The 14,439-nt window shown below is 39.2% G+C and overlaps 1 protein-coding gene across 11 annotated transcripts in view; it reads right to left on the reverse strand.

The window, feature by feature from the left end:
* SCAPER (S-phase cyclin A associated protein in the ER) overlaps nt 1-14,439 on the reverse strand; it is a 406,333-nt gene that overhangs the window by 326,086 nt on the left and 65,808 nt on the right. For 10 of the 11 annotated variants that reach the window (XM_075897367.1, XM_075897364.1, XM_075897365.1 and 7 more), the window contains 3 exons: nt 11,098-11,198; nt 9,860-9,976; nt 6,710-6,870 (listed from right to left, as the gene is read on the reverse strand). In XM_075897367.1, the coding sequence (XP_075753482.1) occupies nt 6,710-6,870; nt 9,860-9,976; nt 11,098-11,198 (379 nt within the window). Of the gene's footprint in view, nt 1-6,709; nt 6,871-9,859; nt 9,977-11,097; nt 11,199-12,367; nt 12,463-14,439 lie in introns of all 11 variants that reach the window. The other variant, XM_075897368.1, reaches the window with a different exon arrangement.

A 14,439-nucleotide genomic window follows, 5' to 3' on the forward strand; every position in this document is an offset into this window, starting at 1 on the left:
ATTTTTATTAATTTGGTCTGGTGGAGGGAATCACAAACCTAGGTATATCTAATGTTCCATGGTTCTATCTTGTCTGTTGGTGGGGGGGGGAGGGGAAGCTGCTAATATTCTGTTTCCAAACAAGTTTTTCATCCAGTCAACAGGGCATCCACGCTTCTCATGGAACCGAGGACTCAATCCAGCGCCAATGTCAAGTCTATGCTGTTAAGCACCAAAATTGCTATTAGGAACCACATCTCTATCAAAGCCATCTCTTTAAAAGAGGGTCATCTGCTAAAACAATATTTCCTGTTGTTACCCTTGAGAATCTTTGTTGTTGGCTTTGGTACCTGTGTACATGCTACTCAACTGCGTTGCTGAAGACTTCAGTGATTGTCAACAGATATGGAGGGCAGTATGTTCCATGGAAACATACATTGAATGTATGGCAGTATGTTACATGGAAATCAAGTAGAAGAGCAGCACTAGCTGACCGTTCAATTGAAAAAACTTACTGCTGAGTGAAATAAACCCAGAAACTGATAATTGGAAAAAACTCCTTGAGCACACATTGAATGTCATTCTTTTTCTTTTTGAACGGGAATTGGTTTTGTTTGGTTCCAGTCAACATATCGGTAACCCTACAAATGGAAAATTTCTTGGTATACCTGAGCTTCTTAGCAAGTATGACCCACTTTTAACAGGCCACGTTAAGCGTGTTCATGACTCACAAGAAAGCTGAAAACACATGCAAGTCCATTATCTGTCTACCAGAATACAAAATGAGTTTATTGAGCTGTGTGGGACATTTGTGCAAACAATTCTTGAAGAGATATGACATGCAATCTACTTTTCAATTATTACTGATGCAACTCCAGACTGTTCTCATAAAGAACAGACACCCTTGATTGTTCAATATGTTAAAATTACAGGAAGTTCAAAGATTTCAATTGAAGTTTGATAATTTCACCCCAAAAATGGAAAAGAAATCACTACTCATGTATTAGAAATTCTGGAAGGCTACTAATTAATTATTTTCTAGTCTGCATAGGCCAAGCCTATGACAATGGATCCAATATGGCTGGGAAGAACAACTGAGTACAAGTAGTCCTTCTTGAGCAAAATCCAAACTGTATTTTCTCAAGTTGTGGCAACCACACAATAAATCTTGTTGACATTGATTGCGCTGGATCAATGCAAGGATGCAATCACATGCTTTGGTACAATCCAGCAATTATACAACCTCTTTAGCAGCTGTCCTCGAAAGTGGGAAATTCTTAAGCCTGTTTCCCTTCACAGCATGTCAACAACAAGATGGTCAGCACGAGTTGATGGCATTAAACTAGTTGCACAGCATTTGGACTCTGTGAGAAAGGCTTTAAGTGAGCCTGAATCTCTTACTCTCATAGCACAGGCTCACACTGAGCTGAAGTCAATTCAGAAGTATACATCCAAATTCGATTCTATTGTAATGTTGGCCATGTGGTTGAACCTGCTAAAACTGATCCACCAAACTAATCTTGTAATTCAAGCACACAATAGTACATTAGATGTTGACAGGGCTAACACTGAATGACTTGTTTTAATAAAGATATTCAAAAGATTCGTGATCAATTAAAGGTAATCCTTTTGGAGCAGAAATCAGTAGCACAGGCTATTGACATTTTATCTGAGTCTTCCAGTAATCACAGCCTAACATCTCAATCTAATGCAGAAAGGCACTATTGAGTTAATTTTTCTGTTGTTATTACTGCCTCCCTCAAATCTGGTCTTACGTGTCAATTTGAGTCACTGCAACAAATGTATACCCTTTTTGGATTCCTTTGGGAGTTCAGAGGACTAAGTGATGAAGATCTATATTCAGTGGCTGAACAGTTTCAACAAAGGTACAACAATGAAATTTCAAAAGATCTCTATGATGACAGCATCTTCCTGAAATGTACACATTCCACCAACTTTAAATCAGACTGCAAGCCACAAGAATTGCTTCAAGAAATATTCAATCTCGGTGTGTCAACTGTACTTCCTAATATCACAAGTGCATTATGTATTTTTGTCAATTTCCCTGCATCAGTGGCTACAGGTGAATGCACATTCTACTTATTAAAACAAGTAAAGAACTGTCATAGTTCTACAATGGGACAAGACTGTTTAAATGGGCTCGAAATGCTTAACATTAACAGTGATTAACAGCACATAAATTAGATTTTTCTTCAAGTAATTAGCAAGTTTGCATACATCAAAGCCAGAAAAGTATTCCTAAAATGAAGAGTTTTGCTTGCAGTCGAAACTCACAATTCAAGTTACATTTTTAACATACATGCTATTGGTATAATGACTTAACTGTTAATAAATAACTGTCTGAAGTGTTCATCTTCATATATTCTTTTGGTTTCAATATGACCTTGTAGATGAGAAGTTAGATACATCCAACGCCTGGGGCTGGACTGGGGCCTCTAAACTCAAAGTGGCCCAGGCCTCTGTTATTCTCTGAGAGGGCCTGGTCACTCCCTGGGATCAGGGAAGAGTACCTGGGGGCAGCTGGGAAAGGCTTCAAGAAGGTAAGCAGCAGTCACTCTCTGGGAACAAGAAGAGGGTTCTTAGAAGTGGTATAAGTGGAGAGAGGAAGAGAACCAGAATGTAGCAAAGCAGTCTAGGGAAGGAGCAGTGAAGCAGAGAGGAAGCCCAGAACTGCTGAGTGGAAGATCCTTGGACTGAATCCCAGAGGAGAGCGTGGGCCCAGGTTCCCCTACTAGCCATTGAGGGCTCGGCACAGAACTGAGGCACTGAATGGGAAGGCTGAACCCCAGCAAGGGGAATGCGGAAAGATCTAGCCAGAGGGCTAATTCACAAAGGAAACACACACGGTCTTGGAGCAACAGGAGCTGCAGACCAGAATCAGAATGATAGTGTGGATGGGGATGTCGGCCTCAAGAGCTAACACAAGAGTTACCAGGAGGAAATGTTAGCGCAGAAATGAGAGGTGCACCCCATGACACAAGGTGATAACATGCTGAGCTAAAGTTGGCAAATGGAAAAAAATCTGGTGAAGGGAATATTTCAACAAGTGCAGCACGTGTACTCAGTATGAGCTGGTGCCAGGAGTGGCCCGAGGCCAGATGTGGCAGCTGGCACCCCAGGCGGAAGGCGCGATCGGCACCCCCACCTTTACGGCCGTGACGTAATAATCGGGCATCCGAGTGCCCTGTGATGTCATCATCGGGTGCCCCAGGCCGGTGGCACCCTAGGCGACTGCCTAGTCTGCCTAGGCTCACAGGCCGACCCCGGCATGTTCTTTTTTGGCATTTTCTATTTAGGTAGTGTAACAAGTAGTAATATTTCCTAGTACTACTTCAGAACAAGTGCTGTCTGTAGCAGCATGGTACCCATATGCCACTTATGACACTACTATAGGAAGAGCCTGCAGTCCCTCAAGTTTCTTTTTAAGACTGCGTGTGATGAGTCATATCAGAGAGATCCACTTGAAACTGTCACCTGATGTATTGATCGTAACTCTGAGCCTGCTTATCTGCTCTCTGGGGCACCCCACCTCCCTGTCCTGCTAGGCCACATACTCTAATCCCCCCCCCCCCCCCACCGGAAAGGCTCAGATTTGTAGTAGAAGACCCCCTGCAGAATAACACAAACACTGATACCAGTCAGCTCTGGGAGGGCTCAGTGACAGAGATTTGTCAGCATCTAAGAGCACAGCCCGAGATGCAACCAAAACCCCAAATAAATTTGTCTTAGTCTGTATAAAAGCTTTACACAGAGGCTACGTCTACACTACAGGGTTTGTGTGCAAAAACAGCCGTTTTTGTGCAAAAACCCGCAGAATGTCCACACCTCAAGTGCATTTTTGCGCAAATAAATTTACAGTAAAATCAAAAGAACAGAGGGGTTTTTGTGGTGTAGGTATTCCTTTCTACAAGGAATAACTCCTTTTTGCGCAAGAATTCTTGCGCAAAAAGGTGTGTGGGGACAGGCAACAGGGAGTTTTTGCACAAAAAGAGCCAACTGAAAAAAGTACAGGTGTCTGGTGGCTATTCTGTGAATAGCAATCAGAGCTTTCTTTTGAGAGAGCGTCCATGCAGTTTGGACTCTCTCTTGCGCAAGAAGTTTTTGTAGAAGATCTCTTCCGCAAAAAGCTTCTTGCGCAAGAAGCCTGCAGTGTAGATGTAGCCAGAGAAAGCTCGTAAAGCTTGCCCCCTTTATCAACAAGAGAGATGCACAGCTGTTGATAATTATTCACACGGCGTTTGATAATAAACAAAAGGGATATTATTAAATATAAAAAGTATTATTTATGTGATTGCAAGTGAAAACAGACAGATCTAAGTAAGTTACTAAGCACAAATAAAATAATACATGCCAGCTAACCTAATACACTAGGGCTATGTCTACACAGCAGCGTTATTTCAGAATAATTGATATTATTCCAAAATAAAGAGCGTGTCTACACAGCAAGTCATTATTTTGAAAAAAATGGTGAGCAGGAGGACTTCTTACTCCGAATCCTGTAACCTTCATTTCACAAGGAAGTAAGGGAAGTAGAAGTTAGAGTGTTCTTCCTTTGACTTCCTGCTGAGTAGACAGAGCCAAATGTAGAATTAAGCTATTTCGACTTTAGCTAAGCAATTGACATAGCTGAAGTTGTGTAGCTTAATTCAACTTTTGCTCTGCCGTTTGGATGTGCCCAAAGAGAAGTGGTTACAAATCATATTTTTCACCCTAGTTCTTATTTCAGGTGTAGTTCTTCAAAAAGACAGAGCTGAACTTTTTCCTCTGACCTGAGCCTAGCAATATTTCTCCCACCCTCTTGTTTCAGTTCTTTTTTTTTTTTTCAGGTGTTCTTGTGTATCCTCTTAGGGTGACAAGGCAGTTTAAAAGCCATTGTTTATACACACCCTTCCCACCACTTAAATTGAATTTCTCCAGGGCTGCAATCCGTTGTTCAGTTCTTCTCTCCCCACCAGAAGAGTACAAAATTCAAGATGGATCCAGCCCTAGGTGACGAGAGCACTTTTCTTTGTGGGACCAACCTCAGTTTAGGCTTACCAAAAAACCAAGACCATTTACAGATCATTGCCTTGAGCACTGGGTACCACTAATAGGTCTTGCTAGAAAAGATTATTAGACAGTTGTACTCTTCATATTTCTAACTTCACACACAAGAAAGATACTTGTACACAAATAGAATATATCCATCCAGAAGATCACATGCTCTTTAATGATAGGTTACTTGCCCCATTTTGCATTTTAGGTTATGCATATTTATATTCAAAAACCTATTTCCATAAAAATATTGGGGCCCAGTGTCACAATTAGATAGCTCCTCCTCTTTGCTTACTCCTGGGTATAAATAAGACTTACTGCATAGTTCACATATGTCAAAAAAAGAACCAATGATATCTGTTGCTTCTCATTTTTCCTGTACATTTTATTTTTATATGAAAAAATCACATGCATCACTGAAATAAATCATATGTCATACTGGCAGTCCTGTCATTTAGTAACAGTGACTTCTCAGTTTTCCAAATAATACATGCATTGTAAAAAAACCCAAAACACTACAGACAAGAGGCAATTTTAAAATGTTGCTCAGGGCGAAAGACCAATAAAATAGCAGAACAGAATGAATGAGAGACAAGAAATTAGTAAGCTTTCAATTGTTCTTTTCTGACTATGAAACTGCTGTTACAAAACTGAATTAAATTAATTTGTAAGATATTCTGAGGTCAGAAACACATCTGACACTTTGTACATCACCATATTTGTAAAAATATGGAAATTTAAAGCTCTGTACATTGTGCATAATTACTAACAGTTTTAATATGTAAATACACTAAGTGCATGGCTTTCTTTTCTACTGATTTTTTAAAGATACTAAATATATTAGAATAAGGACTCTAAAGTCATGTTTTGGGGATATTGCTTCCACTGTCTCAATGCTCTGTTTGCATGAAGAAAACTGGGTCAATAAATTAAAAGACCAATGGGGAAAACAATCTTTGGAGAAAACCCTAAGGCCCAAGAATATCCTGGCAGAGAGAGAAAGTTCATAACACAAAGGTAAAGATGGGCTGTGAATTAAAAGCTTCTCCAAGGACACTCTTTAAACAAAGGGAAAGAAACTACAATCTAGTGTGGCAATCTACAGAGAAAGAACAAGCCATCCATTAGCACTTCTTTAGCATAGGTCTAGTGCACTAGTCTCTGTGGACACACATCTTTAAGCTCTCTTGGAAAATATCAAGGATTATTCTTGTGGGGTCGTTTGTACATTTCTGAACCTGAGAATCAAACCACATTTTGCTTTTTAGTTGTGATCCCTGATGTCCATGATGAAGTTTAGAAAACAAACCTCTGAAGGAGTTTTAAAGAAAGGTAAATACTAGTTTCAATAAACCAAAAGTTCAAGTCACATTTTTTTTTCCTATGAGTTGTCAGGTAGGTTACTTGTCAATGAAAAGTTATCAGTACTTGAAAACACAAGTTTTCCTCAACTTCAACTGCAGCATTGAAAAAGCAATATTGGTAGAGCCTACATTTTGATCATTAATTCAATTTTACTGTTATTTTATGTAAAGCTAAATTAGTGTAAAGTAATAACTGAGGTTGTGATTTTAAGAGGTATTTGTTATACAATAAATCATCTCATTTTGAACTTACTTATCAATATAAATGGGCTATAATAATTTTAGATAACAGCTCACTGAAAGACACTTGCCATTTCTCCGTGATGACTTCTGCACTGGTGTTGGCATGCAGATTTGTGTAGTTGCTTGCTCTAGAGTGGCACCTTTAGCTCCATGGTTAGCTTTCACCTTATCAGCCCAACTTACACCTGAAGAAGCCAGACGAGTGGCAGCAATTGACACAGATGGATTCCTGAGTAAAAATAAATAAATAAATCGTAGATATAATACATTTTGATAAAATAATGGGACGGTTTATTGGAGAATTTCTTACGTGGTCATTTCTTTTGTGTCTTGACATTACTGGCTCAGATTGATGGGTGGCTCCAAAACAAAAGCACCTTTTGGCAACCAAGAAAAAGCTCTCATTCTTGCCCCTATCTCTCTTTCTAAACTTATACAATTTCCAGAGCTGAAAATCTTCCTGATATTTTACTTGAGGAAAAAAATCCTCACAACTTTTCTGTCTGAACTAAAGGGCGGGTGATAATATCAGTGGAAACCAAGACACAGAAAGGAACTTACAACATTAAAAAAATATTCCTTTTGGATCCTAGCTGATCAACAGTACACATGAATTTGTACTGTTTTGCATTTTTAATTATACAAAATTTCAGAGAGGAGACACTAGTACACCTTCCAAAACCAGGACTCTCTGGTCTAGCTATGGACCATGGATGCTGCTGAACCAGAAAGCCCCTGTAACCTAGTGCCAGGAGGGCCAGAGCCAACAGCAGCAGGGCCAGGGCCAGAGCCAGAGCCTATGGTAGTGGGGCCGGGCCTGTGGTAGTGAGGCCTTGGCTCAGAGCCTGCAGCAGCAGAGTGGCCCAGCAGCCTAGCTGAGGCTGAAGCTGTTGGCCCAGCAGCCTGGCCAGGGCTGGGTCCTGCAAGCAGCAGGTGGGTAGCCCAGCAGACAGCCTGGCCATAGCCAGCAGTACAGGGGGGAGGGAAGAGGAGGGGCGGAGCGGACGGGGAGGAGCCCTCAGGCAAGGGGGCAGCTGGGGCGGAACTGGAGCCAAAAGCGCTGAGGGGCAGCAGACTGGGGGAGCCCATGACAGGGGGCTTCCCCTAGGTGGCAAAATGCCTTGTTCAGGACCCTCAACCAGCTCCCAAGGGTTCTGGATGAGGGAGGTCCAATCTGTAGTACAAAGGCCAAGAGTGAGACTGTTTACACTTCCTCCATACACAAACAACAGTGGAATTTTAATTCAACAAGATGCCGAAGTCTCAAACAAACCAAAAATTAAAAGGGAACTAGTAACTGAAGTGATTAGAGAACATAGATCCTAAATGTGGCATCCTTTGATGGAAAGACATCATGTGTTTGTAAAGCATGAAAAAAATGTTTGGGGAGCACCATATAACCAATTGCGCAATACCCTCAAAGAGGTCTCCCTGTTCTCTGCCCAAGATCTACATGCCTCATGTAGAAAGGGCTGTGAGCTTAGTCACGCATAGGCTGCTATGTTGTGTGCTTCTACTATAAATATAGAATACATACAAGTTCAGGGATCCATTATATTTTCTAAGCTTCCACTGTATATCTAACTAAAATAAATCCATGCTATTTTGAAGGTTTCTATTATCTATCAAAAATAAATTGTATATACTGGGGGCCATTCTTCCATCCTTTAGAACAGGGCTATTCAACTTTGGAAGCCCCAGGAGCCACAATGACCCGGATAGCATATGCCGAGGGCCTCAACTTAAGTGTGGTTGCATATACGTGCAAATATATATGCATATATATGGAAATTGTTTCTTTCACGCTGACTGGCGTGAATACAAAGATTTAAGGCAAGACTACCCTACACAAAGGCCCCATTTATGTCAGTTCTGCTGATATTAATAAAATGCAATATTTACCCAATTTCCACCCATATGACAGCACTTTTAATGAGCAATGACAGTCCAGGAATTTAACGACTAAAACACATCATCAACTGAAGATCATTACATTGACTCGCTATTGTGGAGCGTGTTCCCAGTGGAGGTCATGTTCAAAGGATACCACCCATGGGCTGCGTGTTGAGCCCCGCATAAACCCACACTGCACCGCGGGCTACATGTTGAGTAGCCCTGCTTTAGAAAGATCAAAGAGTCTGACTGACTAAATTCTGCTTTTCTATACAGACAGGATTGCAGTGATCTATATACATGAAAAGTTGTGCCACAACATTTCCACAGGTGTATCAAAAAAGTTCTCACAGCAGGATTGGGGCCTACATCAACAAACATCTCCTGAGATAACAGCTGAATTAGCTACAAATCTCTCTGTACAACAATAATCAAATTTCTCTATAAAGCAATAATCCACCCCCAGCAAAATCTCTTAGCTCCTATTGGCCAGAAACCAGGAAAGTCCCAATGGACTGGAGTTAAACATGCCCTGTAGAGGAATGGACTTACTGCATGGGCTTAAATTCTTTCCAAAACTTGGGCTTCAATGAAGATAACACTTATTTCAGAGGAGCATTAACTAATTTAAATGCAATTTTAGTGTACTTGCTCCACATATTGGTACTTAACAGAATAAGGGAGTTTGTATTTATATAATAAATATTTTCTGACTTTCAGGCTAATATAAATTTTGCTGCTCATCAAAAATTTAATTTTACATTCATTGTTAGTGATCAACATTAACTTCCTGCACACTCAGCTAGCCATACACAGGTGCACACACAGGCAATTTTAAAAAGTTAATTACATATACTTTGACCTTTGTTTTGTACAAGGAACTGGCTGGTAATCTTATTAAACAGTTAACATGAAATATATTGATTCGTTTTTATCATTGGAATGCCCAGGAACAAAATGTCTGAGTAAATAGAAGTTAAAAATTAGATCTTTTGGTAGCAGTGTTTTGTTTTGTTTTGAGTATTTTTCTCTCTCATGTTCACAGAGATCAACATTTGAGTTCAAATACAGATTGGCAAATGGCACCCCAAAGAACACATTAGCTGCAAAAAGAAAACCAGCTACCAGTTAGTCCTGAAACTTTTTAATACAGGATAGTGACAGAAATGTAGCTGTGTTAGTCTGGTGTAGCTGAAACAAAATACAGGACTATGTAGCACTTTAAAGACTAACAAGATGGTTTATTAGATGACGAGCTTTCGTGGGCCAGACCCACTTCCTCAGATCAAATAGACACCTTTTAATACAGGAGTTTGTTTTCATACCCAAAATTTAAACTTCTCCGAGCATTTGATGTTACACTGATTCTATCTGTTGATGGGCTTGGTATTACATGGCGTCCTGGAGACATCTTCTTTACTTCCCAGGCTAATGAAGTAGGTCTGAAAATTCAGGAGAGAAAGAATTAAGAATAAATCCTAGGCAGTGATTATAACATTTTAATGGATATTCCTAATGGATTCCTAAAAGAAAAAAAATCAGTGGATATTGGTGATATAGCAACAGTGGAAATTCTACCTGAACTAGCCTGCCATATGCACAGACAGTGGTTAAAATATATGTCAACTACCAATTAATGCAGAGTGAGTGAGTGAGTGAGACACACACACACACACACACACACACACACACACACACACACACACACACACACACACACACACACACACACAATAGGTAGGCAGTATTACCTAATGGAAAGAACAAAGAATTGGAACTAAGGTTACATCCCCAATTCTACCACCGACCCACTGAATGACCTTTGATAACTGACGACACCTTCCTAAGCCTCAGGTTCCTGATATGTGCAATGCGATAGTGATGTTAACCTCCTTTGTAAAGCACTTTTGAGATCTACTGATGAAAACTGCTATGGAAGAGCTAGGTATTATTGTTATTGATGGTATTGAAGCCTGGATTCTATGTTTTTTCTTCTCAGAAAATTACTTAAGAGATTTTGTAAGGTTGGGGGTACTGCTGAGAAGCACTGGATATTATGAAACTGTTGATAGAAAGCAGGAATTAGTTTTCCTTACGAAAACAGGAATCCAAATAAACAAACAGACTGCTTTTTTTGTAGCTAACAGGTAAAAATTGTGTCATCCCAATGAACTAGGATCCAAGGGTAAGCCTACGTTGCAATCTGAGATTTGATAGCAGTACAGACTGGCATAACTACTCTAGCTTTAATTTAGCTAGCATGGTCAAAAATGGTACAAGAGACATAGAAGCACAGAGTTGTGTGTGGGCTGAAGCACACCAGAGAACCTGGGTATTCTCTCTTTTGCTAGCCTGCAAATAAAAAAAAACTCAAAATACATTTTTTTTTTAAATACCATGATTTCACAAGCTTCATTCGTGATTTTTTTAAATGACTGAAGCTGGCAACATTGTTTGAGTGGGACTTCAGTGGTCCTCATTCTAGCCTTTTGCACAAGGGTGAATTTTGCCCGACAGAATATTAGGAAATACATTAAAAGAAAAGAAAAAAAATCTTGATTACCTGCTTTGAGCATCAGCCTTCTCTAGCTTTTCCTGTAGCTGTATCCAGTCAATCAATGCCTTGAAATCTCTTACGTAGTTATCTAGCATCATTAGAACCTCCTGAAAAACAACAATCTACATCAGGTATTTATATTTATGGGGTTTGGAGAAGCCAAAGAAATAGAGAATTCAGCAAAAACTTGACCAGACTATATGAATGTCAATCTATTATAGCTGAAGTGGCAACATTTGTGTTAGCAAAGGTTTTAACTGCTTTAAGTTGTCAATAACTTTCTGAAATGCATACTTTTGGGGCTGAAATTTACCAGTCTCAATCCCTGCTTGAACAGAGACCTTTTGAATGGCTTGATCAAAAATAATTCAGGCTTTAAGGATAAATAAAAATACTTTTCCTATTACAAATAATTCTTGTGAACTTATTTGAACATTTATGCAAACAAAACGGCCGAGGACAGAAAGCTGAAATCTGGCATGCGAGTCTCATTAAGAGCATCTCTAAATGCTCCAGTAAAATTTGATTTTGATTTGACGAGTTATTATCTTTTAAAAATCATATGCTGGATATATGCAGTACATTTTATATAGTTTTTTTAAATAAATTATGTCTTGCATAGGACAAACCATTGCATAAACATGAATGATTCATTTAGCTGTGTACGGGTTGGACCTTCCTGGTCCAGCACTCTCAGGACCTGACTGATCCCAGTTGAGGGATTGTTCCAGACTGGAGAGGTCACTTCTGGACCCCTTTCTACCAACACCCTCTGCCCTGCCCCCTCCATAGCCAGCTGAGCCACTGCCACCCATCCTGCCCCTGTAGCCCAGATGAGTTGCACACCAGCTCCTTGCCCTCCACAGCCCAGCTGAGACATGTTGCCAGACCAGAGAATTCTGGTTTTTAGAGGTGTAACGTGTAGTGTGCAAAGTGATAAGGTAGCTGCACATTTCGTAAAGTCAGCAGGAAGAGTTCACTCTAATGAATCCTAGGATCTCAGCAACTGTAAAGGAAAAAGCACCCAGCCTAGCTTTCCAGCCCACAGGAGAGAACCTTCTCTTCCACAGAATTCCTAAATTGTGGCACACCTCAGCATCAACAAAATTATAAATTATACCATAATTACAGAATATTGTTGGAGGAAAGGCCCATTAACTTATAAATAGAATATATTTAATATGAAGTTAGATCGAGGAAAAGCTGAGGGATTCGGGCTTATTTAGTCTGTAGAAGAGAAGAACGAGGGGGGATTTGATAGAAGTCTTCAACTTACTGAGGGAGGTTCCAAACAGGATGGAGAAAGGCTGTTCACAGTAGTGACGGATGGCAGAACAAGGAGCAATGGTCTCAAGTTACAGTGGGTGAAGTCTAGGTTGGATAATAGGAAAAGCTATTTCACTAGGAGGGTGGTGAAGTACTGGAATGGGTTACCTAGGGAGGTGGTGGAATCTCCATCCCTAGAGGTTTTTAAGTCTCGACTTGACAAAGCCCTGGTTGGGATGATTTAGTTGGGGTTGGCTCTGCTCGGGCAGGGGGCTGGACTTCATGACCTCCTGAGGCCTCTTCTAGCCCTATGATTCTATCATTCAAGATAAAAGCACAGAACCCGAGGGTGTAAACTTTACATTCTCTTTTCTCACAATAATTATACTTTAAGATTGTAAGCCACAGAATTGACATGCATGGCTTTGGAATAATTATATATTTAGTACAAACAACAACTAATAATTAGATTATACATCCTGTTTTTATGGATAAGTGATTCTATTATCTTATTTGGAAAGATACTGTCGAATTAAATATAATTGTTCAAGAATTTATCTATATTTCTTGATTCAAAATCAACTATTTCAGTTAGACAAAGTTAAAGCTGCATCCAAGACTACCTTTCATGATTTGAAGCCAGACTTACACAGTATTTTGGAATTCAATTGATAATGAATAATGTCTTGCAAGGTCTTATTAATATGATAGATCCTAGTTATACACACACACTGATAATAATTAACAATAAAATAACGTTTGACAGCTGCAAACTTATAACGTGAATGTAATATTTCTCACATCTAAAGAGGAGAATTAGTGATACAATAATCATGTAGACTGAGTAAAACTGAATTAAAAGTCTTTATTTTCTACTAGTAGCAAAAATATCATTATGCTTAACTTTGAAAATGATTCATAATACATACTGGTTTTCAGCTCATTCAAGCTTTGGAAGTCTGTTAAGTATGTCGTGATGCCCTTAAACACTTCAAATATCTATACATATAATCTAAATCAGACTTCCTTATTCTCTTCTCCTTAATTTAGACAAATGCAATTCAGCTCTGTACAGAAGAGCAGCACAAGGCCTATGGACCACTTAAGCACTCAAAATAGGACTTAAATGAGACATACATATTGTACAGGGATGATTTTCATCCATAATGAAGAGAAGAAAACTCACCAGCACTTATGAAAAAATGTTAATACTGAGATTTTAAATATACATAGAAACATGAAAGATAATTACAAACATATCAGTGGGACATATTCTAAAAGTGCCTTTATAGTAAATATTTACAAGTCTATAAAAAAATCAAACAGAATAATGTTGATATACAAATTATCTTTATCTTGAAGCGTCACAAAAACAAAACATTTTATTTATTTTTCTGCAAAGTACCTAGTAAGAAAAGTCTGCTACAAAAAACAAACAAATTGCATATTTTAACCAGGCATCTTCTCTCAATTCCACTAATAAAATTCTAGGTTTCTAACTGAGTTTAAATTAGTCATATTATCTTTCACCAAATGTTATTAACAGTAGGAGTTTAAGAAGGAAGATTATTTCAGAATCCTTTCTTTTAAAATGTCTGCTACTAAAATTCTCTGCTAAAAACTGAATCAATCCAAATAAGCTATATTTCTTAATCTAGATGGCACAAAGAAAATACAATAAATCGCTTAAACAACCCATTTTTAAGGAATCTTTAACTACACATTATCAGAAATGATCAGAGCAGTACCATGCAGCTGTAATCTGAGTCATGTTTTACGAACAAGGGAATACAAACAAGACAAGCAGCTGGAGCGGCCCCACATTCACTGATGCACATCTTTCTCCCTAAAGCTATGAAGGCCATTTTGTCAAGCAGGATGAAGCAGAACAAAAGTGGCTCTGAAAGCGCCGTTACAGGCATCCAGATAACTACATATAGATGTACAGCTAAAATTACCAATTAGTTTACCAATTGGCTGCAACGGATTCGATTGGTTTGTAATTAATTCTAGTTACTGGCGCATACAGCAGGATGGTTGGCGCCATCCCTTTGTCCTCCTGATACACAATACTACTGCACA

Source organism: Pelodiscus sinensis, chromosome 14, assembly GCF_049634645.1.
Source record: "Pelodiscus sinensis isolate JC-2024 chromosome 14, ASM4963464v1, whole genome shotgun sequence".
In the NCBI taxonomy this organism is placed as follows: Eukaryota; Metazoa; Chordata; order Testudines; family Trionychidae; genus Pelodiscus; species Pelodiscus sinensis.